The following is a 24381-nucleotide window of genomic DNA, read 5'->3' on the forward strand; positions in this document are numbered from 1 at the left end:
CCAGAGACTCGTGACTGGCAACAGCTGGAACAGAAGAACGCCAGAATGAGTTCGTGACCCAGACGGAAACTAAAGTATGTGGAACAAGAATATGTTTTAGGCTATAGCGTCGGAGACAAGAAAGTGCAAGAAATGATTCCTTATTGTAGGAGTGAAAATAGCTCAAGATATCAATAGTACAAAGCTTTGCTTGAAATTTTATTAATATTATATACGTAGAAGATCCAAAACGTGAATTTAACCTGCGGCTAAACCGGACAAAAAAATAATTTACTGAAAAGTCGGACACAGTTGAAATCTCCACGGGAGCTCTAGGCTATGATCACATTAAAGTGACCGCCTGAGAAAGTTTCCAGCGATACACATAGATTTGACCCTTATATATATATATATATATATATATATATATATATATATATATATATATATATATATATATATATATATATATATGTGTGTGTGTGTGTGTGTGTGTGTGTGTGTAAAGCTTGAATGGTCTCCTGAGAGCTCATTTGGAGTACTGTTGAATATACACATGAAATAGTTGACGGAAACTGGATTCCTAATTCTAAATGCAAACTTAGTAGAAGAATGACTGAAAACACTTATTGCACTTAACTGCTAATTAGTTCTAAAAACGGACTGAATAACTAGCGTTCAACTCTACATATATACATAGGTGAGTTAATCTACATATATATATATATATATATATATATATATATATATATATATATATATAGGTGAGTAAAGCCCGTAGGCCTACCGTGCAACATTGGGATATGCACCATAGGCTTCTTTGTCCTATAATTATCGCTGCTCGTATGTCGACTGTTGACGCGTGTTTATGACACACATTGACCGCTGTTGATGGCGTGTTACTTTAGACCAAGAAGGATGAAGGAATACATGAAAGGACAAGGCTGTAAAACTAATGATAAAGGGATCATGTCTAGGATATACGAGACAAAGAGAATGTAACGTTGATCCGACATGGGTACGGCGAGAGATGTTTGATGGAGACAAGACCACACACTAGAATGTGAAGGGACGACGACGTTTCGGTCCGTCCTGGACCATTCTCAAGTCGATTGTGAGTCACAATCGACTTGAGAATGGTCCAGGACGGACCGAAACGTCGTCGTCCCTTCACATTGTAGTGTGTGGTCTTGTCATCATACCTTAGCCACGTTATTGTGACTCGTCGCCTGCATGTGTGATGGAGCCAGCATTGTGGCGGTCACTCAGCCAAGATTTGTATAAGCTTCAATCCATCATTTCAAACTTTGGATGTAGGTGGCTCACACTACTTCTGCTTTCATGTAATTTCGCTGCAATTGAGAATTCTCTCAAATCTTTGTCTCATATGTGTTTTTTAAATTCTAACATGTACCGTTTCGTTCTAATTTACCCTAATTTAAAAATAAATTATTGACCCCCAAGCCTAACCACTACATTGGACTAGTTGGTAGAGTTACGGCTTTGACTTTAATAGGTTCCGCGCTCGATCTTACATACTTTTAAAACTACACATGATTGTCGTGGTGTGTTTACTGTCATCTCAAGAAAAGGTTGTTGTAACAGCCTTTTTCATAATATTAACGTATGTACAATGTTTCTTGATATATAACAAGGAGTAAGAGTATTGAAAAGTTAGAATAGGTGAAGAGAATAGTAGATGGGTGGGTGGCTATCATGAGTTAGAGACATGGATGGAGTGGGGACGTAATTGGTCAATTCCTCTACGACCCGTCGTGGCAAGTTTTCACCAGAGTAAGTGCGGCGTTGCTGGCTTTCCAGCCTCCGGGCTAGAGAGTCGTCAACTCTTCCTTGTACACGTATGATTTTATATGTTTGAAGGGGAAGACTGTGATCATGTCTGTTGTATCCGCTGTTTTCACACAAAGCTTCATGTGTATGGTAAGCACATGAAACGTCCTGGACTATGTTGAGGACTAATGTATTCTTGGTGACTGGTTAGTAAACAATTTTAGTGGCTTCAATAACCCTCCAGAGGTTGATAGGCATTAAGCCCAACACCAAACCCTAAGTCTGGGGCAAATAACTGAGCTAGAGCAGCCTGGAGAACTAAATCCAGGTGTGCATCAGTAAGTTGAGAGCCAAGCCCAGAGTTTTCAATGTACTTTACAGACGATAGCTGCTAAGAAGTATTTCCAAACATTGACATAATCTTTGAGACAAATTGCTGGATACTAGGATAATTTGGTCCTATATATTTATACAATGTAACAATAATATAATGACAAATGTAACATTAACACCTGAAAACTTTTCCCTCAAAACTAAATCATATTGTAACAATAATTTCTAGCTGAAAAATAATATTTGTATTAATAAACTTAGGTATACACAACAATGTGCTGCTACCCTATTCTATATGAAAGATTGCATAGTGTAGATAAAAAACTAGCTATAAGTTCATTTAATATCCCCATCTCACAGGATGGTTAGTCAAACATTGAATCAGGAGAGAAAATACCTGCCTTTTTTTTTAACACGCCTAGGTATACACAGCAATGGACTGCTAACCTATTCTGTATGGAAAATTCTCTACTTCATTAACACCGATGAGACTGGGTGCAGAATTTTGTTTAGAAGTCCTTCTTTAGGTATTTAAAGGTATTAAATTGTTGATAATATTCACCCCATAACTTAGAAATCTTGCAGCAACATTTTTCTGTGTTGGTTGTCAGCATGAAGCTCAAGTATGTGTTTCAGGTATTTTATGGTAGGAAAGTGTGACAGATTACCCTGCTAATTGCCTCTTAAAAGTATATTTGGAGTTTCATCACGAAAACATGAATACAGAAATAACATTTTCTTAGTTATTGCATTGTGTATTTTTGTGTTTCGGTAATTTACGCCTTCTGTGATATCCATTAAAAGCTGCATTTCGATCACATTCATTATCTTTCAGTTCATTCACATCATTTCTGTTCCAAAATAATTTGTATTTCACCATTGAGCACATTACAGCGTGTAAGTTCAGCCACGTTATTCTCCCGTCCAATAGCAGTGTAATATGACAGTCTGTGAAGGCTCTTATGTTATTTCAAAAACAGTTGAAAAGTCTGTGATTAAAACTTCGTGCTCGGATAAAGTTCACTTCATCTTTTGATGGCATTCATAACATTACTGTATGCACTTTACAGCACAACACTTCACTACGAATAATTCAATAGAAACGGAGAAATTCATGGTATTAACATTTAATAGCATTTGCTGCGCTCATTGTAGCCACACAGCTTTTCTCCAAATAAACGCCCAAGTTTACAAGCGTTCCTACCAAATTCATCAAGTATTTATCATCGATTGTTGATCTTTTCATTGATCAACTAAACATTGATTCCATAAACTCTTGTTTCCGGCATACTCATAACAACACCACGTATAAATATTGCAAGTTGTGCTGTATCAATTACATCTGTCTTACATCAATTGCAAAAGAAAATGCAATAAAGGTTTTTACTTTCTCTTCACGAATTACCGCTAAAACTCGTTCGGTGGTCTGCAAGAACTATAAACAACTGATATTTCCTGGCCTGACACTCACAAACATCCACCTCTACAGCACCCACAAGCATCTCCTTGTGAGTGGATAACCATAGTAATTTGCTAATATATATATACAGTGCTTTTAAATTAAATTGCGCCGGTTTGATGCTAAAGTTGCAGCTAAAGTTGGGCGTGTCGGGGTCCTCTCGTAGAAGGGTGAGGGCTGCTTGACATCCCCCCTTGCTTAGAATATGCCAGGCAATGATCAGATGTTGAGACTTGTAATAAGGCCAGGCTCAGTTTGGGAGGCATTGGAGAAAATTGCGTAAATATTAATTAATATTCTAATTTAGGAAATGTAATTTTGTGAAGAGCGAGGCGTTTTATAATGCACGTTCTCACTTTCATCGTATTGACAATATCAGTTAACCTTCCATGATGTGCTGGATACTTAAAGAGTAGCTTGTCAATAGAAAACGAGAGTGGAACTGGAGTAAGGCACATTATGGCGACTGTAAAACCGTGGGAATACAAATATTCACCTCTTTCATTTTTGTATTGTGATATTCAACCTGGTTTTGCATAATGCCTGTGGTTTCTGTTTTTCATTTCCATATGTACATTTTCTAGAAACCAAATTATAGTGTGGTATATTGTACATATATATTTATTTGTTGGCTATTAAATGATTAGGTATATACTTCCTAGTGAGGATAAATAATGTAAATTGTCAGTCAGCCTCATACATGTAAGACAAATTTGCCTGTTTTTGTTCAACAGACACACCACGACACGCAGCGCTGCGTCATTCCAAATTTGGCCTCAAGTGCTACTACAGGTATACGCTTGACCCGGAACTGCTGACTCCCAGGTACCAAGGCGTAGGCAACACTTACGCCTCTCCTCCCTCCTTCCCCTAAGGCACCCGGACCCCCACTTTCACACTAACACTCCTCATATCACTTCCGAGAGAGAAGAAAGAACAAAAGTCGTTTAAGTAATCCCCATACATATTCATTACGATGATTAGAGAAACACTAAAATATACAAATTTTTGTATATAAACTGATATTCTACCATGAGGAACATCTGGTTTTATGTTCTGGTCTCTTGACCAGAACATAACTGGTCTCTTATCTCGATATATAAACATTTGTCTATATATAACATATATGTCCTAATTTTATTTAGACAGAAATATTCAGTTAACATTTGTATGTAACTCGGAACTGTTTATTCCAAGTAGCTGAATCTAAAATAACAATAACAACGATATAAGTGGCTATCGGCACATCTCCTGTGCCAGGTGAGTACGACGGGCTCACCATAGCCGGTGCTGCTTGTAACTTTTTGTTCCGAGTAGCTGAATCTAAAACGACAACAACGATATGAGTGAACAAAAATAGAGCCTTTTATTATCTTCAATGTTTAAAAACGACTAGTACAAAATGGGGGTTGACTTCCCAATTTAACACAGTGACCCGTCTTATACACATCTACATTTTTCTGAATCCAATTATTTTCAACATTGTCATCGTTATTATCCATCTATTCCTGCAAATTTTCCAATTTTCAGTATAACAGGTCTAAAATTCATCGTTTTCGTCTCTGACGACATGATAGTTGTACTCGTGTGAATACTTGAAATATTCTAAAATCTCCCCAATTACTGGTGTTCAACGGAGGAGCTAACCATACCATTCCCGAAACGCTATGCGTACTAGTGGATTTACAAGAATGTAAAATCAACTTAATTTCTATGTTCTCTGTTAACCCCCAATGTACCTTCTTATATATAAATAAATAATATTATTAAAAAATTATAATTGCGCGGTTTCACTACTAATAATAACTGGGAAAAATATGTTATCAAAAATTAAATCAACGGTTGCTTTCGTTATATGATACTTATTGATTTAATCCAAGATTTCCTGGCGAGAAAGAAACCCACCACGCGGTCATATGACAACTATTGTGGTTTGGGGATCCAGAGCGTGACTTGAAGTCAGCGAAAAAATGTGCACAAGAATTGAATTTGGCGAGTACTAAGTCAGCAAGATGGTCAAGGTTACTTTGGTGTTGGGCTTATGGCCTCTTAAATTCTGAAGGGGAATGAAGGATATTGTATTAGCTCACTGATCATTCAAAAGAATACTTTGAATCGTGAATAAGCCCCAAGGAGCCGCTCAAGCTCATACTCTACCTGCTCAAGCTCACACTCGACCTGCTCAAGCTCACACTCGACCTGCTCAAGCTCATACTCGACCTGCTCAAGCTCATACTCGATCTGCTCAAGCTCATACTCGACCTGCTCAAGCTCATACTCGACCTGCTCAAGCTCATACTCGACCTGCTCAAGCTCACACTCGACCTGCTCAAGACAAGCACCTGGCAGGGCAGATATAGGCCTAATATATACGAAAATATTCTAATGGAAAAATTGGCAATACACACACACACCGAATTATACCCCCCAACCTAAAAAGGGAATTCAAAGTATAATTGCAGGTTAAAATCATTATAAGATACAGACAATAATGATCCTGACAGTTGACAGATATAAATTAATCTTGACAACAAATCAAATCTTTGAACTGTCATGTCTTGGGGCTTAATGGAATGAGGCTTTTTGTTACCGATCAATGTAAATAATCTTTTTTGGTTGTCACGTTGAGAGAATAATATTAGGCTCTGTGGCAGAACGCTATAACGCTGAAGAGCTAATAATAAAAAGTATTTTTTTATAATATTTTGGACATGTCGTTATGTCTATTTCTCCGAGTAAATTTACAACAGGATTCAAATAGAAGTCAAATTTAAAATGCCATTTTGTTCAGCAATATTTGTAGTCTTTTCCTATGTTATGAGAGTCTTAAAATTACCTCATCAACTAAATTATATATTTATATGCCTGTATTACACATATGGTTAATACATATAAATGTTAATTTTCCTTTGTTAAACTAAAACCTATCAACTCATGCGAAAGTTTTTATGTATTTTTATTACTTTTAAATAATAATAATAATTATTATTATTATTATTTTATCGGGGACAGAAGCCTGTGTATTTACATTAATACATATACATTAGGCTCGTATATAATCATGAACTAGCACATATATACATATCAGTGTGATACTTCAGTGTACACAATAAGTTCAGCTAATATCACTATCCCTTAAGACGGTCAGTCATACAGTGAATCAATGGAAAAACCTCATGAAAGAGCTGCCATCTGGCAGCATAACTCCATCAGACGAGCTCTCTCTTCCCGTTTTCTATGACCGGGTGCTCCGGATAATAGCCCCGGCTGGTGAGAAGCTCCACCAGCGTCCCTGAGGCGATGTTGCTGACGCCTCAAGATCTAGGTCAACAGCCGCGCCGGTCGCTTGTTCAAGTCTACCTTTGTTTTTGGCTGATATTTTTGTTGGTGTTATTATTATTGGTGGGGGGGGGGTTGTTGTTGATAGTGCTGCTACTGATGTTATTAATGGTGGTGGGGTTGTTGTTGATAGTGCTGCTTCTGATGTTATTAATGGTGGTGGGGTTGTTGTTGATAGTGCTGCTTCTGATGCTATTAATGGTGGGGTTGGTTGATGTTGCCTATGTTATTAATGGTGGAGGTGTTGTTGATGGCGATAAACCTTAAGCCCAACACCAAACCAATCAACCACATCAACACCACAGCAATATCGTCAGTAACATCAGCAACAATACCCCCATTAATAACAACAATTCCCCCCACCCACCATTAACAACAGCAACAACACCCCTACCATTGATATTACCAGCAACACCAACAACAACCCCCTTACCATTAATAAGCTCAGCAAATACACCCCAACCATTAGCCTGATATTATTAATGGTAGGACCTCCTCTCTCGGTCCACTAACGCGAACAGAGTGGGTATGGGGTGCATAATAAGTGCCTAACCTAAAAGGCTTATTCTAATATTAATCATAAAACTGTTTAATCATAAAACTAAGCCAGATTCTATCAATAATATGTAATTTAAGAATATTATATAACTTGTAAATCAACTTAAATCGCAAGAATTTAAGTATATAACAAAACAACGCTACAGTTATAAATATAAATATCTGCAAATAAATTGTAAGTTGTCTTCCGTGGAATGACTAAACAAGTAAAGAATATCTAACGCGATTTACATAAGAAATTTACAATAATATCTTCCGTGGAATGACTAAACAAGTGAAGAATGTCTAACGCGATTTACATAAGGAATTTACAATAATATGTAACCCTATTCTCCCCACCTCTTTGTGGATCTTCCATCCAGTTCCCTTTGGCTGGTGTCAAGAGGCGACCTCTTGCCAGGCCAAAGGTGAAATCAGAGGATGGTTGTGGTTCATGGTTCCGCTAGTGGAGGTACATCCCAAGGTCAGAGGCGCCACCATCAAAAGTTCACCATTACCTATGCCACCAGCTCCAACACTTTTGAGAGACACTGTACACAAGTTAGACATTTTTTATGAGGCTTGTAAACAAATAAAGCGCTTTTATGAGGCTTGTACACAAGTAAAGCTCTTCTATGAGGCTTGTACACAAGTAAAGCGCTTCTATGAGGCTTGTACACAAGTAAAGCGCTTCTATGAGGCTTGTACACAAGTAAAGCGCTTCTATGAGGCTTGTACACAAGTAAAGCTCTTCTATGAGGCTTGTACACAAGTAAAGCGCTTCTATGAGGCTTGTACACAAGTAAAGCGCTTCTATGAGGCTTGTACACAAGTAAAACACTTTTGAGTAACATTGTATTCAAGTGAGGCTCTTTTTAAGTGACACTGCACAAAGGTAAAGCACTTGTATGAGGTTTGTACACAAATTAAGTACTTTTAAGAGACACTATACACAAGTGAAGCACTTCTGAAAGACATTGTACATAGGTGGATTTTTTGGGGGGAAACATTGCGCATCATTATAAATATGTGATAGACTTTATAAACAAAATATGAGAGAAAAGACATAATATGATGACTAGCATTCAGTAGATATTATGAATTATAATTATTTGTCACTAACATACACATGCTTGTTAAATTCGCTACAAGCATTGGTTGCTGTAGACAGACAATAACTGTTATACTGTAAGTTAGCAGTCCTCGGGTAAACACCCCCGTTAGAGCTGGCCAGTAACTGGTTAGGTGACCGCTTGGACAGCCTAACTGTTGGCTAGGCCGCTAGGGGGACACTTAGATTAGCCTAACTGGATTCTTGTCTCGGTTCATGGAAATAAAACCAGTCCAAAGGTTATTAAAAAAAATCATTATTCTTACAGTGTTCTAGATATTCCCGAAAACTCAGCACTTTTTGTCAAATATCCTTCATGTCAACGTAATTTGGCGTCCAAACACGTATTGAAGTATAAAATGAACTGAACCCTTATGCTTACCTTGATACCCATAACTCTGCTTAGTTCCTAAACTGTCGTTAATGGCTTTAAACAGATTTACTGTGCACTACTCAATAGTCTATTGAATGAACTGCCAGTGTTGGTGTTGTCGCCCTGACACAGTCTGTCCTCTAGTGGCCAACATGGTAACTTGTAATAGAGAAAACGGTAAATGTGGCCCACAGTTTAGGGTAAACTATATGAAAACTAAAATCGTCAAATCAAGACATTCAAAATATGCTATCATGTAGTTTGGTTTACCATTGTTTGGGACAGAAAGACCTTTAGACTTATCGAAGTCCACCTCGGCAAATGACGGACTTTTTCCTGGATGTAACCCACAATAGTCCCAACCTTATGGGGTATATATATATGTATATATATTCGACTAAGCGAGAATAGAACTAATAAAATGGACATGAAGAAAGAGGCAAGAAGAATGTAAATGAGACAGAAAACTGACGATGCCTCAAGACTAATTTGGAAGATCCGAGAGAAAAATAAAACGGGTGTGGAAGGTAAAGGGTGACACGCCAATAATGTGAATGTGGCGGTGGTGATGAAAATGTAGGTTAACTTGGTTAAGTACTGCTGTACTCTTTGGCTCTTTCAAGTCCAATACGGGCTCACCACAGCCCGTGCTACTTGGAACTTTAGTTCTGAGTAGCTGAATCTATAACAACAACAACAACATTTGACTCTTACTACAGCTGTTGTGATTGATCTTCCGGCAGCAGATATCTTGCTGTAAGTACTTGAACCTCTGCACTCTTTAATCTCAGGTCCTCCCTAAGTATATCGTCTTCTAAAAGATATCAAGCTCGCTATTTGGCTTTCTGGACGCCCAATGATACTTATATGACATATTTATTTCGTAAGTATTATTTCCAAGTTAATACCATGTACATTCGATAATTTTGTCGGGAACAGGAAGTTAGTTTAGTTATTATTTATGCACCCCATATCTATCCCGTAGGCGGCGGTGTAAAGGATTACCGAGCTGCATAATTGGTTCAGGAACTGATCTCCGCAATTCATTTAGCAAATCAAGTAACATTGTTGTTATAGAGTCAGCTACTCGGAACAAGTTCCAAGTAGCACGGGATATGGTGAGCCCGTAGTGGACTTACCTGGCACATGAGCGGTGCTGTTCAAGTAACAATCCTGTGAAGCGTTTATAAGACCTGTGTCGAGGTCCCCCCCCCCACCCTAATCACAATCCCATGAGTTACCATACTCCCCGTAACCCGGGCCGCTGGAACAGCTAGTCAACCTATGGAACCATCACAGAATTGATAGGTAAATCATTCTCTTGTGATCTACTTCTTCCTCACAAAGCTATTCTGAAGCCATGTTTCTAATTCCAACTGATATGGACCACCTACCTTGCTTCATTCTTGCTGAATCTTTTCCCTTGTTGACAAGACTTTGACTCAACCTCTGCGTCTCCTTACTTAACCCTGACAGTTATATAAACACAGGACTGCGGACCTCTATCCATTCTCCCATATTCTAATATCATTAATCTAAATCAACTTTTATATTAAACTTTCTATGTAATTTTCGTTATGCATTATTACCACTTCTTTTCAAGTAAAGATGTACAAAAAAATGGTAAAATATATATTTTATGTGATACACACAGAGACCAAAAAACAATGAAATCAATCGACGAACTAAGAAGAAAACGCGTCATCTGAGTGAAGAGAAACGAGGGGGAAGAACTCGTGTATTTATAGATTATAAATCTGTGATTTGTATTAGTGTCGGATATTAGTGTTTGCTATATAAAAATATGCGTAGTGATGTGTCTGGTAATATACTAATGTGCTCGGTCACTGGGTGGATTAATGTTCAAGACATTGTGATAAATGTTCTAGGAACAATTTAAGAACAAATGTTCAAAACACAGTCACGAAAGATATGCATACTTCAGCTGGTATTCTGTTCTCATATCTGAGTTCTTAGTTTGAAGAGTATATTTGGAATAATAATAAGAGTATAATTGGAATAATATATTTTCCAAGTGGAAAATATTTATACTGGCTTAGGCACTTTCTCCAGATAAATTAGCGTCTTAATATAATAATATAATAATCTTTTATTTACAAGAAGGTACAATGAGTTGGTGAGATTACATTAGAATGATATGTTTACATTCTTGCAAAGTCACTAACAAGCATAGCGTAATGCAATGTTCGTTAGCGATGCTTCAGTCATACATTGTCCATTAGGATTCGCTTCTTTACATATTAGAAATGATGCCCACCTGGTTACTATCAGACTCCATGATCTCAATATATACAAAATACCAGTATCTTTTTCAAGGCAGTCGACAATGCACAAACACCAAGACTTTATCGAAGATCACAAATTTTTTATACACGATCAGATCACTGCGAGATATATCTTGACCAATAACACCCGAATAATCAACAGATACAACGATAATAAGTGATTAGATACAGCCAAAGTGCTTGCATATCAAACACTCCCATCCAATCATCAAAAGCCTGCTTACACCTAGGCGCATCCTAGCATCAACTTGACCAATAGAGCACTGCAAGGTAACACCATATCTAATGCCCCAGTCAACCAATGAGAAAGCAAGTCAATAATGCAGTCTTTATCATACATGGAAAATATATATACTGTCACCATTGGTAATTTGTATTCATACTTTCTCTGCCTCCGAAGATGTTGAAAAGAGCTTCAGCGAAACACGTACCCTTGCGATACACGTCAGAACTTATAACATTTTAAAAGGAGCTATGCAGAGCTGATATTTCACCTTCCCATATGAAGAACATAAAAGATATAGAGAATATTCGTGCAAGAACCCTCAAGCTCTTTCGAATATATATATATATATGCTCCCTCTTATTTTCTGCCCAGGATGTAAACGGAACAGCGGATTCCAGGCTTATTTGTGTTCTCAGGCATCCGACTTCAAGTCACGAACGTAAACACACACAGCACTAACCGACCCCACTGTCTCATACCTGTGTACCTAGGCACAGAGAACACGTTGCAGAGTCGTCAGTTACGTATCTCCCGCCGCCCGTTCTCCCTCGACGGAACTGGTGAGCGAGACGAGGCATGAGACACTTAGCCACACTCAGTTGAGATGGAGACGGATTAAGGAGTCTAGTTTGCCCGAAACGCTATGCGTGCTAGAGGCTTTACAAGAATGTAATTTCAACTTAAACTCTATGTTCTCTGTTAACCCCCAATGTACCTTCTTGTATATAAATAAATATATAAATAAAGTTGTTGTTATTATCTTCATAAATACATATAGTTGTTATTCATTGTATTTTTATATATATATGGGTTTAATTCGTTAATGTCACTCTTACTCCTTTTACGAGAGAACTTCAACAACAGTTTTTATGGTACTAACCCAAGTTATTATGGAACTAACCAGAATCATCATGGAACTCAACATCATATGGAACTATCTCAAGTTATTATGGAATTAACCCAAGTTAATATGGAAGTAACGCAAATTATTTTGGAAATAATCCAAGTTAATTTGAAACTAACCCAAGGTATTATGGAACTAACACAAATTATTATGGAGCTAATCTAAATTATTATGGAACTAATCCAAGTTATTATGGAAATAATCCAAGCTATTATGGAACTAACTTCAATAATCATGCAATATAAGTTATTTATTAAAATTTTATTAACAATACTTGCAGTTAATAACCCAGCTAACTGTAAAAATCTCAAAGTAAAATTTTAAATAAGTAAACAAATATATACTGTTTTTTCGAAACTTCTGCTAATATTTAACATTCAAAACAGCATTTAACATTAAATGACAGCATTAAACATTAAAAAACAGCATTTAACATTAAAAAAACACAATTAACATTTCTGAGGCTATTGGGCTCTATCATATCTCCACTTGAAACTGTGTATGGACTCAGCCTCCACCACAAGTGTGTGTGTGTGTGTGTGTGTGTGTGTGTGTGTGTGTGTGTGTGTGTGTGTGTGTGTGTGTGTGTGTGTGTGAGAGAGAGAGAGAGAGAGAGAGAGAGAGAGAGAGAGAGAGAGAGAGAGAGAGAGAGAGAGAGAGAGAGAGAGAGAGAGAGAGAGAGAGAGACAGCCAACAAACACACGGATAAGGAGAAACAGAAAAAGACAAGAGACATGTTCGTAATCTTTGGCGTTAGGCCCTAGTGTGTTCCTAGTTCAACAGAAAGTGCATGAACATGAAAATGGGTTCAGGGGGACTAGACCCCCCCCCCCCCAGGAAGACCCACAGTGAAGGGGCCTCTTCCTCTTCTTCTTCTTGATCAATTAAAGAAATGATCTATTAGGAAATTTAACACCAAGTCTTTACTCTTTTTCCATACAATTACTCTCCATTCCCAATGGTAATGAACCTGAATTATGTGCCTCGCGCGCGCGCGCGCGCACACACACACACACACACACACACACACACACACACACACACACACACAAGACTACGGACACTCAATTAGCCTGGAGCCTGCTTCCCAGCGCCGGGCGTTTGTTTGATAACTTACTAGACTCAGTTGAACAATGTGGCCCGCTGACCAGGCAGGGTTTGATGGTCCAACTGTGTGAAGTAGAACTTTTGAGATGTTGTTGTTCTCTTGAAACACGTGATTAAGTTCTCCTACCCCCCTGCCCCCCCAGTCTCCATCCCCCCCTGGCTTATACATTACTGAACATACTCTAAGTAAGTCCATAATAAGAAACATATATACACTCCGTTATTTTTATTTTAGTAACACCATCCACGTGTCTGCTGGAACACCATCCACGTGTCTGCTGGAACACCATCCACGTGTCTGCTGGAACACCATCCACGTGTCTGCTGGAACACCATCCACGTGTCTGCTGGAACACCATCCACGTGTCTGCTGGAACACCATCCACGTGTCTGCTGGAACACCATCCACGTGTCTGCTGGAACACCATCCACGTGTCTGCTGGAACACCATCCACGTGTCTGCTGGAACACCATCCATTTGTCTGCTGCAGCGCCAAGTTTGGTGTCTGCTAAAACGCAAGAGTTTAGTTGGCACAACTAATTAGCACAACCAAAAGTATTGAAATATTTCCTTTATAGTTCATAAACTAAATTTAAAATATGAATAGGAATGGGAATTTGTTACTGTTGTTGCTCCTTGCTTCTGTTGTTGTTCCTTGCTCCTGTTGTTGTTACTTGTTCCTGTTTTTCTTCCTTGCTTCTGTTGTTGTTCCTTCCTCCTGATGTTGCTCCTTGCCACTGTTGTTCCTCTTTGCCACTGTTGTAGTTCCTTGCTTCTGTTGTTGTTCCTCCTTGCTCCTGTTGTTGCTATTGCTGCTCTGTGGTACTGTTTCTGGATCAAGAAAGTAGTCTAACAGGTCATAGATTATCTGGAGCCTTCTGTACGATTCAAGGAATGTTTGGTGAAATATTCTTCGCCTTTGAGAGATTAAAGTGTTCATTCCCTAGATCTTGCAGTATCTAGAATGGGAACTAAGGCCCGTAGGAAGGCGTGCAGTATACAGGAGACGCGGCGGTCTCCACACCCAAGGATAAGGCCCAGCAAGCAGTATGAGATGATGTAAAAGGGCGAGTGGAGGCCCTTGGGAAGGACTCACGAGTTAACACCGACTTGGTTAATAGACCACTAGACCAATTTTCCCACTGGAGTAGTTCTTAGAACCCCTCTCCCTCCCTCCCCTCCGTCCCCGGTCCCGCCTCGTCGTCTGCTTCCAGTCCTCCCGGCTGGCTCTTAGTCCCGCACTGCTGGAGGCGACGTCAAGCGAGTCTCATGCTCGTCGGCGAGTGTGCCTGGAACACCGAGAGCTCTCCTCAAACTCCCTCCGGTGCTCGCGATTCCGTTTTGTCAACTCTCACGGTGCTGGAAGCCAGACAGTTGGAGTCACATTCCCCTAGGCAGCGCCTGGAAGCCTGAGAATTTTCCTGTGTCCACTTCCAGACCTGAAGACTCCGCTGTTCAAGGCACGCACTTCAGGAGGAGACGTGTTAGGGGTTTGACGCTCGTCAGGGTAGAGCTGGGATCACTTGGAAGCCATCTGTACTACCTTCCAGTCTACCAGACTCCGGTGTTCCAGGTGGACACTACTGGAAGTAAATGAAGAAGGTTGCTGGCGTCCAGTAGTGAATCTGAAAGCTCATACCCATCCAGTAATCCAAGGAAGAGTTTTGAAAATAATCCCGATTCCATCTGATACTTGGATATAAAAACTAACTGCTGACGTAACGTTACGACTGGACTGTAATCTGAATAAGAAGTTGGCGATTCATGACAATTAATCTGTAGACCTTCCCGCTAACCTGGTGACTTGTGTCAGTGAATCGAGACATTGTGACCTTGCAACTGGCGCTGAGGATTCATCGCTGGTGAAAAGTTGGTGACCTTGGCTGGTGGCCCGTGCTGGTGACCGGAAAGAATCATGTTGATATCCAAACTAGTGTTCTTACAGCTAATGGTAAGTATGCTTCTCTGTGTGTATATATATATATATATATATATATATATATATATATATATATATATATATATATATATATATATATATATATATGTGTGTGTGTGTGTGTGTGTGTGTGTGTGTGTGTTTATGCAACTATGTGAGTATTATGTAATAGTCTAAATGTATGTAAATGTAAATATGAATGCATGTAGGTATGTACATTAGCTACTCTTCTATAGTATATCTGTCACCCACTATTTATCAGGACGATGTGACATCATTATTTTTATTTACTAGTAGACTGTGGCGCCGCTATTTATTTAAGTGGACAACGTGGCACCACTGTTTTTATTTACCCGGACAATGTGGCAACACTGCTCATGCTTACCAGGGCAATATGGCACCACTGTTTTTATTTACTAGGACAATATGGCACCACTGTTTTTATTTATCAGGAAAATGCGGCTGAACTGTTTTTATATCACAAGACACTATCTCACCACTGTTTTTATTTCACTTGACAATATCTTGCCACTGTTTTTATTTACCAGGACAATGTGGCACCAGTGTTTTTATTTACTTGGACAATGTGGCACCACTGTTTTTATTTACCAGGACAATGTGGCACCACTGTTTTTATTTACCAGGATAATAGTGCACCCTTGCTTTACTTTCCAGTTGAAAACTGTTTTTTATCCCGGCCTCATCCCATCCCTCCCCTCACCCTAGCCTCCACTCCCTGTTTCCCCTCCCCTTACCCCTTCCCCCATTACTAACAGATCTGCGACACGCACTCGTACACCTGGTGTACGAAGTTGTCCTTCCCCCTCTCCGGTGTTTGTCGCAGAAGCGTTCTCCATGAGCCACAGGTGGGCGGCGTGCTGAGTCTGCTGCTTGTGTTGGAGGGCAGGATGTGTGTATGTGTGCTGGAGGGGAGGTATATGGGGGGGAAGGGTTGCGTGTCGGGGGAGGCGGAGAGGTGTGTACGTAAGGGTAGTGTATGTGTGTGTCGGGTGAGAGATGTGTATGTTGGGGAGGGGGGGGCGGAGGTATGTGTGGGAGGGACGGAGGTATGTGTGGGAGGGAGAGGGAATATGTTGGTGCGTTGGGGAAAGCAGAGAAGGAAGAGGTTTGTCATGATTGAAACATACAAGATACTCACAGGGAATGACAGAAGTTAAATATTGTTTACCACTGAGAGGAGAGTGAAGGGTCATAGGTGGAAGCTGGAGACCAAGATGAGCCATTGGGATCTAATAAAGCGTGTTGTGTGAGAGAAATTATTACAAGTATAGGCAAAATAAGGGAGATAACGCAAGGAATCTCCGTAATTGTTAAAGAAATGATGATAGCAGAGACGGCTGGGGCTTGACGCCTATAAACGACAATCAGAGAGGCGGAGCCCGGGAGCTGATGATCGACTCCATAAACTGTAATAGATGAGATGAGAGTACACAGTCAGACCTGCCTCTCCGCTCCGGAAATAGCGACGAACCCGCTATTTACCTGAGAGCCGACGCCAAACGGTACCTGTAATAAGATATTACCCATCCCTCCCTCAGGTAACTCGGTTATTCTCACCTGCCGCCGCCAAGATGATCCAGTTAGACTCCACGGTACCTCTGCCACGCTCTTAACCCAGTCGTCTCGTGTAATTGCGGGAATCGAACCGAGGTGTAAGATGTACAAAGCTCACACGCTACTCTAAACCACACGTAAACAACGAATGGTTAAGGGACTGAGAACTATGCAAGGAATAACATCTTATGAAACATTATGGAACTTGTATAGCTGTCTAGCGCTTAAGAAACACCAGCAAGCTGGTAATTAGCGCCAGACTCTCAAAATCCCGCTAGCAGGACTCCGCGAAGACGTCAACAGACACCCCGGGGCGCCTTTATCATCAGTGATGGTAGCGACTAGACGATACTTGGCGCCACCACCAGTCTGACCACCGCACCACTGTTATGTGGCGAGTGGTTACTGTGTTTGGTGCTTCGGGAGACACATGAGAGAGAGAGAGAGAGAGAGAGAGAGAGAGAGAGAGAGAGAGAGAGAGAGAGAGAGAGAGAGAGAGAGAGAGAGAGAGAGAGAGACAGAGACAGAGACAGAGAGAGAGAGAGAGAGAGAGAGAGAGAGAGAGAGAGAGAGAGAGAGAGAGAGAGAGAGACAGAGACAGAGAGAACTTTTCCTCTCCATTAGCTCACCTGAAAGGAAGCTCTATATAATTACGTCCCGCCTTAAACACTCAACTGTGACTTCTGGAGCAGAGTGGAGGCAGTCACGTGTGCGCGTGTATTTACTACTTGTAGTTATTATTTGTGCCAGCAAGATCGAGCTATTAGCTCTTGGACCCCGAATGCTCTTATGCTACAGATATTTCTACATATGTTGCATATATGTATTTCGTAAACACTTTCAGTGTAGATGCAAAAATTGCAATTGGATCCCAATATTTGAATACAGTCTTCAAAATCGCAAATGTTATCCCATAAATTTGAAATGGGGTTTTGAATGTCTCCAGTGAGGTCCCGATAATTGGATATATTTCATATATAATGTAAATGACCTCTGTGACCTGCCAACACTAACAACCTAGCTGGTCTTACGGGAAAGGTGATGCCCCCCGAAACCACTTCAAGTCAATCACTGAAGTGTGGGTGTTGCCACAAGCTTAGACTTGTGTGTTGTACGTTTCCAAGCCTGAAACATATTCGACACTCTTGACTCTTGTACAACAGGCTTTGTCATTATTACAGAGTTTTGCTTGCAATAAAAACTTGTTCTAAGTTATGAAGTGTTTCTTGTGTTACAGGATTGATTATTGTGTCGTTTGTACTGCAACATTGGTCTTGGGTTACGAAGTGTTGCAGACGTCGCCACGAAGAACTACGAACACAATATTTTGTTTTCATGGCAGATGTAACTGAAGAGATACGACCATGTACGCGTTGCGTTGCAGTAATTGCCAATAAATTGCGATTAATAATGTGTTGTTTATGTTGCAGATGTTGCTCGTGACTGTGGAGACTCGGGCTGACGGCGTCTCCTCCGGGCGGCGGCCTCCGGTGCGGGTCTACGCCGGCGTCAACACGCCAGAACAAGCAGTTCTGATCCAGCTAAATAACGCAACAACATCCCAACGGTTGGCAAATTCTGCAGCCTTACAGACCCAGGGGACTGAACGTGTCGCCGCCCGTCCCAGTCACGCAGCAGGGCAGAACGACAAGTCCATCACAGCCGCTCATCGTCAGAAGACTTCCATTGGCGCACCTGGGCTCTACCCCCGTCCATTTAGTCGTTCCGGCGCTGCTGTGGAGAAACTACGACAGCAGATGCAGGGAAGAACCGCTGGTTCCTGGCGGCATGCTGTAGGGGGTCTGGATAACAGTCGCCTGCGTCCTGGAATGTCGAGACTTGGAGCTGGAGATGTTCTTGCGAAGCGCAGGAGACATCACCTACCTTCCTCGCCAGGTGTCGGTCAGACGAGGACTGGCCATGGTGCTCCAGGCACTCGTCACTCCCTACATAGCGCCGCTGGATTCCCTTCGTCCACACCCCAGTCAAAAATGGACGATTTTATCTCTGAATGGCACAATTTTTACAGCAGGAGTCAAACTAAAGAAGAAGATGTTGTCTCTATTGACAAGGGACCTTCCACAGAGTCGACGAGCAAGTCTGAGAACCTTAAACACGAACCAGTAACATCTACACCGCTCCCCGTATATAGTCACAACCGCTCCGATGTCAGAAAATTAATTGAAAACTCCTCTCCACTTCGAACTCAGTCTCCTGGCCCGACTGTGCTAACTAGCGTTCCCTCTCTTCATGACATGACAAGCATGCACTTTAAATTCAACAGGAGTTCCTCATCCTCTCACGTTTCTGCTCTTGGCACGCAAAGCGAAACATCAAAGGGAAGAAAATCCAAGAGTCCAGCGCGGCAGCCTACCAGGACTAGGGGTAACCCTTTGATCTTGGCGACGGCCATCATGACCACACCCTCGTCTATCAGACACTCAGCCACAACTAAAGCTTCTCCAGACGGAAAGGAAATCTTCGACTCAATACAAAGCATCTTCGAAGCCGCGAAAACCGACGAGCGAGCTCTCTCGTCCATGAAGAATGTCAACCATGGCAATACCTCGCCTCAGTCGCTGGATATTTTCTCGGGAGTCTCTCCTACGTACGGGTTTCAGCCCAGTCTTCAAGCCGAGTCACTAATTAGATCAACAATAGATAATCACGCCCAACAAATCCAAACTAATTCTGTGCCACCAACCGCAACACATTCCGTCGCGTTGATCACTAGCCAAAGGCCTTTTGTTTCAGAACCAGATGCACAAGCAAGCAATTCGATACCAAGCAGCGTTCTGCTATCAGGACGCCCTGCAGGAGGTGATTTGCTCCTCCAGTTGGGTCACACACTCCCTGTGCAGGCGAGGGAACAGACGTGGGGCCCCGAGCACCGAGATGCAGGTGAGGAGGACATTATTCACAACGAAGGACTTACGAATGACGTCATTATTGGCCGTCCTGCAGCCCTTATCCAGGCGCCGCCGGAGACGGCCCCTATTGTGAGCAGCGCAGCGCCGCTACCCCAGCGACACTCCGGAAATCCCGTATATTTCCGTAACACCGAGGAGATCACAACACAACGCGCCCCTGAGCAATACTCCTCACCGCCGTGGCACCCCGAGGAGCTGAGTCCTCTCCTCCAGTTCATCAACACAAAGTACAAACCTCAGCATCTCAACACTAATCCCTCTTCAGTAACGAGTCTTCAGTCTATGATACATGCTGGAAGAATCCCTGAGGTCTTCAGGAGGAACCAAGTGATGGATATCATCCGCGAAGATCGTCTTAGATATGAGCCGCAGTCCGTAGATAGAGTCGGAAAGCCTTTGAGAAACGCAGTGGAGAGGACCCATACGCATCCTAAAGAGAAAGGTGTGAGCAGCGGAGGGCAGTTCGTGGCCGTGTCGAGTATAGCTTTACTTCTGGCCTTCTGCGGGTACTTCCTATACGCGGGATCTGCAGCTAAGGAGGCCAGGAAGGTCCTCCACCCACTCAAAACCGCAGTGGATGAAGCCAGAAACGGCCTTCACTTCCTCTTGCGGGGACTCGACGAGTATGAAGACCATTTGAGCAAGGAAGAGGAAAACAAGAACTTGAAAAGACAACACATTCAAGAACACACCACAACCCAGAGCCACATTCCCACTATCTTGAAGAAGATGTGGAACACGGTCGTGCCTCCGGAGGTGCGGATCTCCAGTGGAATTGTAAAGCTCGACGCAGAGGGCTACAGACCCGTGAACGCCTCTGCTCTAATTCGCAGCAACAAGCCCCGGAGGAGGACCACCACCAGCTCCCGCCAGCCGCACGCCATCACAGTGCCTACTGGCCACAAGTATAGTGAGGATAAGTTCGACCTCTCTCAACACAAGCCTTCTACGGTGCAAACGGTCATAGGCCTTAGCTCTGTCGCGAATTCATTTCTGAATTATTTGATTAACAGTAAAGCTGTGGAGAGCATCATATCACAGCTCAAGTCTTCCACAGTGAGCACACACAACCCAAATACTCCTCGAATGGAACCGCGAGGAGAGGAAAAACAATCTAGTCCGAATCAAATTGAAAATAAACCCGCGTTGAAGATTCAAGATGAAACGGCATCCAAAGACAGAAATCACCCAAATGATGACATTTCCCAGAGGTTGAAGACAAATGCAACCAAGAACACCACACATACATTCAGAACCATTACACATGTATACACGAGCACACCTCACGCAACCACAAACACGCCTCACGCAACCACAAGCACGCCTCACGCAACCACAAGCACACCTCACGCAACTACAAGCACGCCTCACGCCACCACAAGCACGCCTCACGCAACCGCAAGCACACCTCACGCAACCGCAAGCACACCTCACGCAACCACGCCTCACGCAACCACAAGCACGCCTCACGCAACCACAAGCACACCTCACGCAACTACAAGCACGCCTCACGCCACCACAAGCACGCCTCACGCAACAGCAAGCACACCTCACGCAACCGCAAGCACACCTCACGCAACCACGCCTCACGCAACCACAAGCACGCCTCACGCAACCACAAGCACACCTCACGCAACCACGCCTCACGCAACCACAAGCACGCCTCACGCAGCCCCACAATCTTCACAAGCAACTACGAGCAGTCCAAATGACCGGGAAGACAAAACTACAAACAGTTTCTGGTCTCAAGATGGTCTGGTCACCTTTGCCGGAACAGGACTGAGTCTGGCGGGTCTTGGAGGGGTGACTGAGCAATCCTCCCCGGCAAGCAAGCGAGTCATCATCAACAACCGCTTACACATCCCCCACCACCCGGAGACCGATCCTCCACGCACCTCCGCTTTCGTCAACAACATCCCTCTCAAACCAGCTTTGTAAATTCAAACCATTTAGGCTTTGTCTCGTGTTAGGTTTTAAGATTATCAACCACAGGAGAGGATTATTAAGGCCACCAGAATAGCTTATTGAGCAAGTATACTCTAGCTCTGAACGTCATTCAGGTTTAAAGTAAACGTGATGTGTATACACGTTACAATAACGTGGCTGAACATAAAGGAAGTGACATTTCGGTCCATCCTAGACCGAAACGGTCTAGAATGGATCGAAAATATTTAATTTACAATTATAAATCTTGACTGCTAATTATAAACACTTGATTGTAAACAAGTTTTTATCAATCGAGATGTGGATTACACCTCTTGTTATACGTACTCATTGTTCGACACTGGGTTGTAGGCCCAATGTCAAACTGTTGTTAACTGTCTAAGTGTCTGCACTTGCAACAGACACCAGACCAACGTGCATTTTAAAGGCCGGACCTTCCAACAATTCTATTTCTTTTCACCAATAAATATATTTTCACTTATTGCTCCAAAAGTCATTTATAAAGTTGCACTTGAAACATGGAAATTTACCGTGATAACGAGGGGTTAACAGCGTTATTAACCGAGAAAGCGTACTTCATTGCAGCCTAAGATGTCGTGATATAAATTTTTCACTAATTACTATTCATTATTTACCGCTAATGTGTGTAAACACACCTAAAATCCACACTGAAATCACAAGATGAGAAAATTCTGAAGCCATATAGTGGGATCGAACTCGCATCACTGGACTCCACAGACACACACACTATTAGCTGTATCATGGGCTTAACAGTAGTGCGTGTGCCTGGGAGTCTAGGGGTGTAAAGTCGACCCAACTATACGGTTTCAATGTTGCCTTACTTCTAAAGACCTCTTGTCTCTTAAAGTGTAAAGCATTCTGTGACCTTTATTTTGGGCATTATTAGTAAATAAGGGATAGAACAGATTAATAAATGCAGCAGTTAGGGCTCTGTTTACGAAAATAAGAAAATAGCATGTGCGGGGCCCCGTTATATCACTCTGGTTTTGGAGAGGAAAATAATGTGAAATTGTACCCCCCAATCCACGTACAAAAAAAAACTATTTTCTGCTAATAATTTTGTAGAGAGCACGAGAAAGAACGCAACAACCAAAACCTAAACTTTCCTGGACCTAATATTGCATAATATATGTACTAAATTATGTCTATGATTGCTTATTTAAACCAAGGAAAGGTTGGGCTAGGGTGTTGAGTTGAGCCAATTCTCTCCATCAGCACACCGCATCAGAAGCATCGGAACCTTACCTAACCTAACCAACCTACCTGAGCCAGTAACAATGTAACACAATGTTTTACTTCCTGGTTTGTGTTATTTTTGTATGGCTTATAAAAAGTATAGAAAATGGGTATTATTCCCATCAAACTTCGCCTTGATCTTTGCCTCAGGCAGCTCAGGGAAGACGTCTTGAAGGTCCCTAAAGGCTGCCGACTGTACAACATTATTCCATAAGTCGGCAGCCTTCAAGTACCTTCAAGACATCGGACCTAAGCTGAGGCAAAGATTAAGATAAAGTTTGACGGGAATAATACCCATTACCTATACTTTGGAGGTATAACTAATCAAAATGTAACACCTCCCAGGAATACAGACACGTTTGTTACAGTGTATAATTATTAGTCCTATGAAATGTTAATGTTGCAGTGGTTTCCCTAAACTATCACAGTTTTAATGTTGGAGTCGATAGGGGGCAAAATGTAATGTGTTCAGTAAGAGAACATGATGAATGTTCCAGTTATCAGCACGTCCTGTGTGTGTGTGTGTGTGTTCCATTGGTACAAAATGGGAACTTTTGGGGGGCAAAACAGTCCACTTTTGCAAGTTTCACCAAAAGTTGCTATAACTGTTATTCTTTTTTTGAAGGGTAGCTTTAGTTCCATTCTCTATATACCGTCCATATCCACAAAAATCCTCATAGAAAACGTTATAAGACTATGTGTAAAGTTCAGCAAACTTTAATAAGTTGTTTTTGCAGGAAACCAGCAAGGTTTAAATAAACTTCATTAAAAAGTTTATACGAACGTTGTCCATCAAGCTTTTATCTAAGCTAAGCATATATAAGAAAAATTAAAGTCATTTATTAGCTCTAGATTAATACCTGGCTATAAAGTAATAAGCATCTTCAAGCATCTTTCAGTCAATCTACAAAATAACCTGCACTATCTTTATTGAGTAAATTAAATATGAAATTTTAATACGTTTTTGAAGAGAATATTTCACTTTGACTCCATGAATTTTATTTTTCTCTCCTGGGGCGTCTGTGTTTATTATTTGAATACAATAATGTTCAAACCAAAATAGATTTACATCCACATTAAAATATTAATGTTCAATATTTTGGGCTTTTGAATTTGCCAAGATGATAAAATTAACGCAATCAATCAAATTATATATAATAATTTTTATCATATATTTTATTGCTGTTATCGTGAAGCTTTTACACGCAGTAATAAATGTTACATGGGAATTACATAACATTTTATTGTCCTTGTGTTATAAAAAAAAAAG

The 24381-nt window shown here is 41.3% G+C and overlaps 1 protein-coding gene across 1 annotated transcript; it reads left to right on the forward strand.

The window, feature by feature from the left end:
• Positions 1–9074: 9074 nt before the first annotated feature.
• LOC123771840 (mucin-4-like) lies at positions 9075–24298 on the forward strand. The gene is made up of 3 exons (XM_069313596.1): positions 9075–9099; positions 18218–18237; positions 18411–24298. The coding sequence occupies exons 1-3, from the start codon at positions 9075–9077 to the stop codon at positions 21846–21848; spliced, it is 3483 nt and encodes a 1160-aa protein (XP_069169697.1). The 3' UTR covers positions 21849–24298.
• The last annotated feature ends 83 nt before the right edge of the window (positions 24299–24381 follow it).

This window comes from Procambarus clarkii, chromosome 75 (genome assembly GCF_040958095.1).
Source record: "Procambarus clarkii isolate CNS0578487 chromosome 75, FALCON_Pclarkii_2.0, whole genome shotgun sequence".
Classification (NCBI taxonomy): Eukaryota; Metazoa; Arthropoda; class Malacostraca; order Decapoda; family Cambaridae; genus Procambarus; species Procambarus clarkii.

What these genes read in the sequence shown, in the direction of transcription:
- LOC123771840 (XM_069313596.1), top strand. Translation starts at nt 9,075, where the DNA reads ATGGTAACTTGTAATAGAGAAAACG. An exon ending in AACTTGTAATAGAGAAAACG is followed by an intron (nt 9,100 to 18,217) that starts GTAAATGTGGCC and finishes CTTGTGTTACAG; the next exon opens with GATTGATTATTGTGTCGTTT. An exon ending in GATTGATTATTGTGTCGTTT is followed by an intron (nt 18,238 to 18,410) that starts GTACTGCAACAT and finishes TTTATGTTGCAG; the next exon opens with ATGTTGCTCGTGACTGTGGA.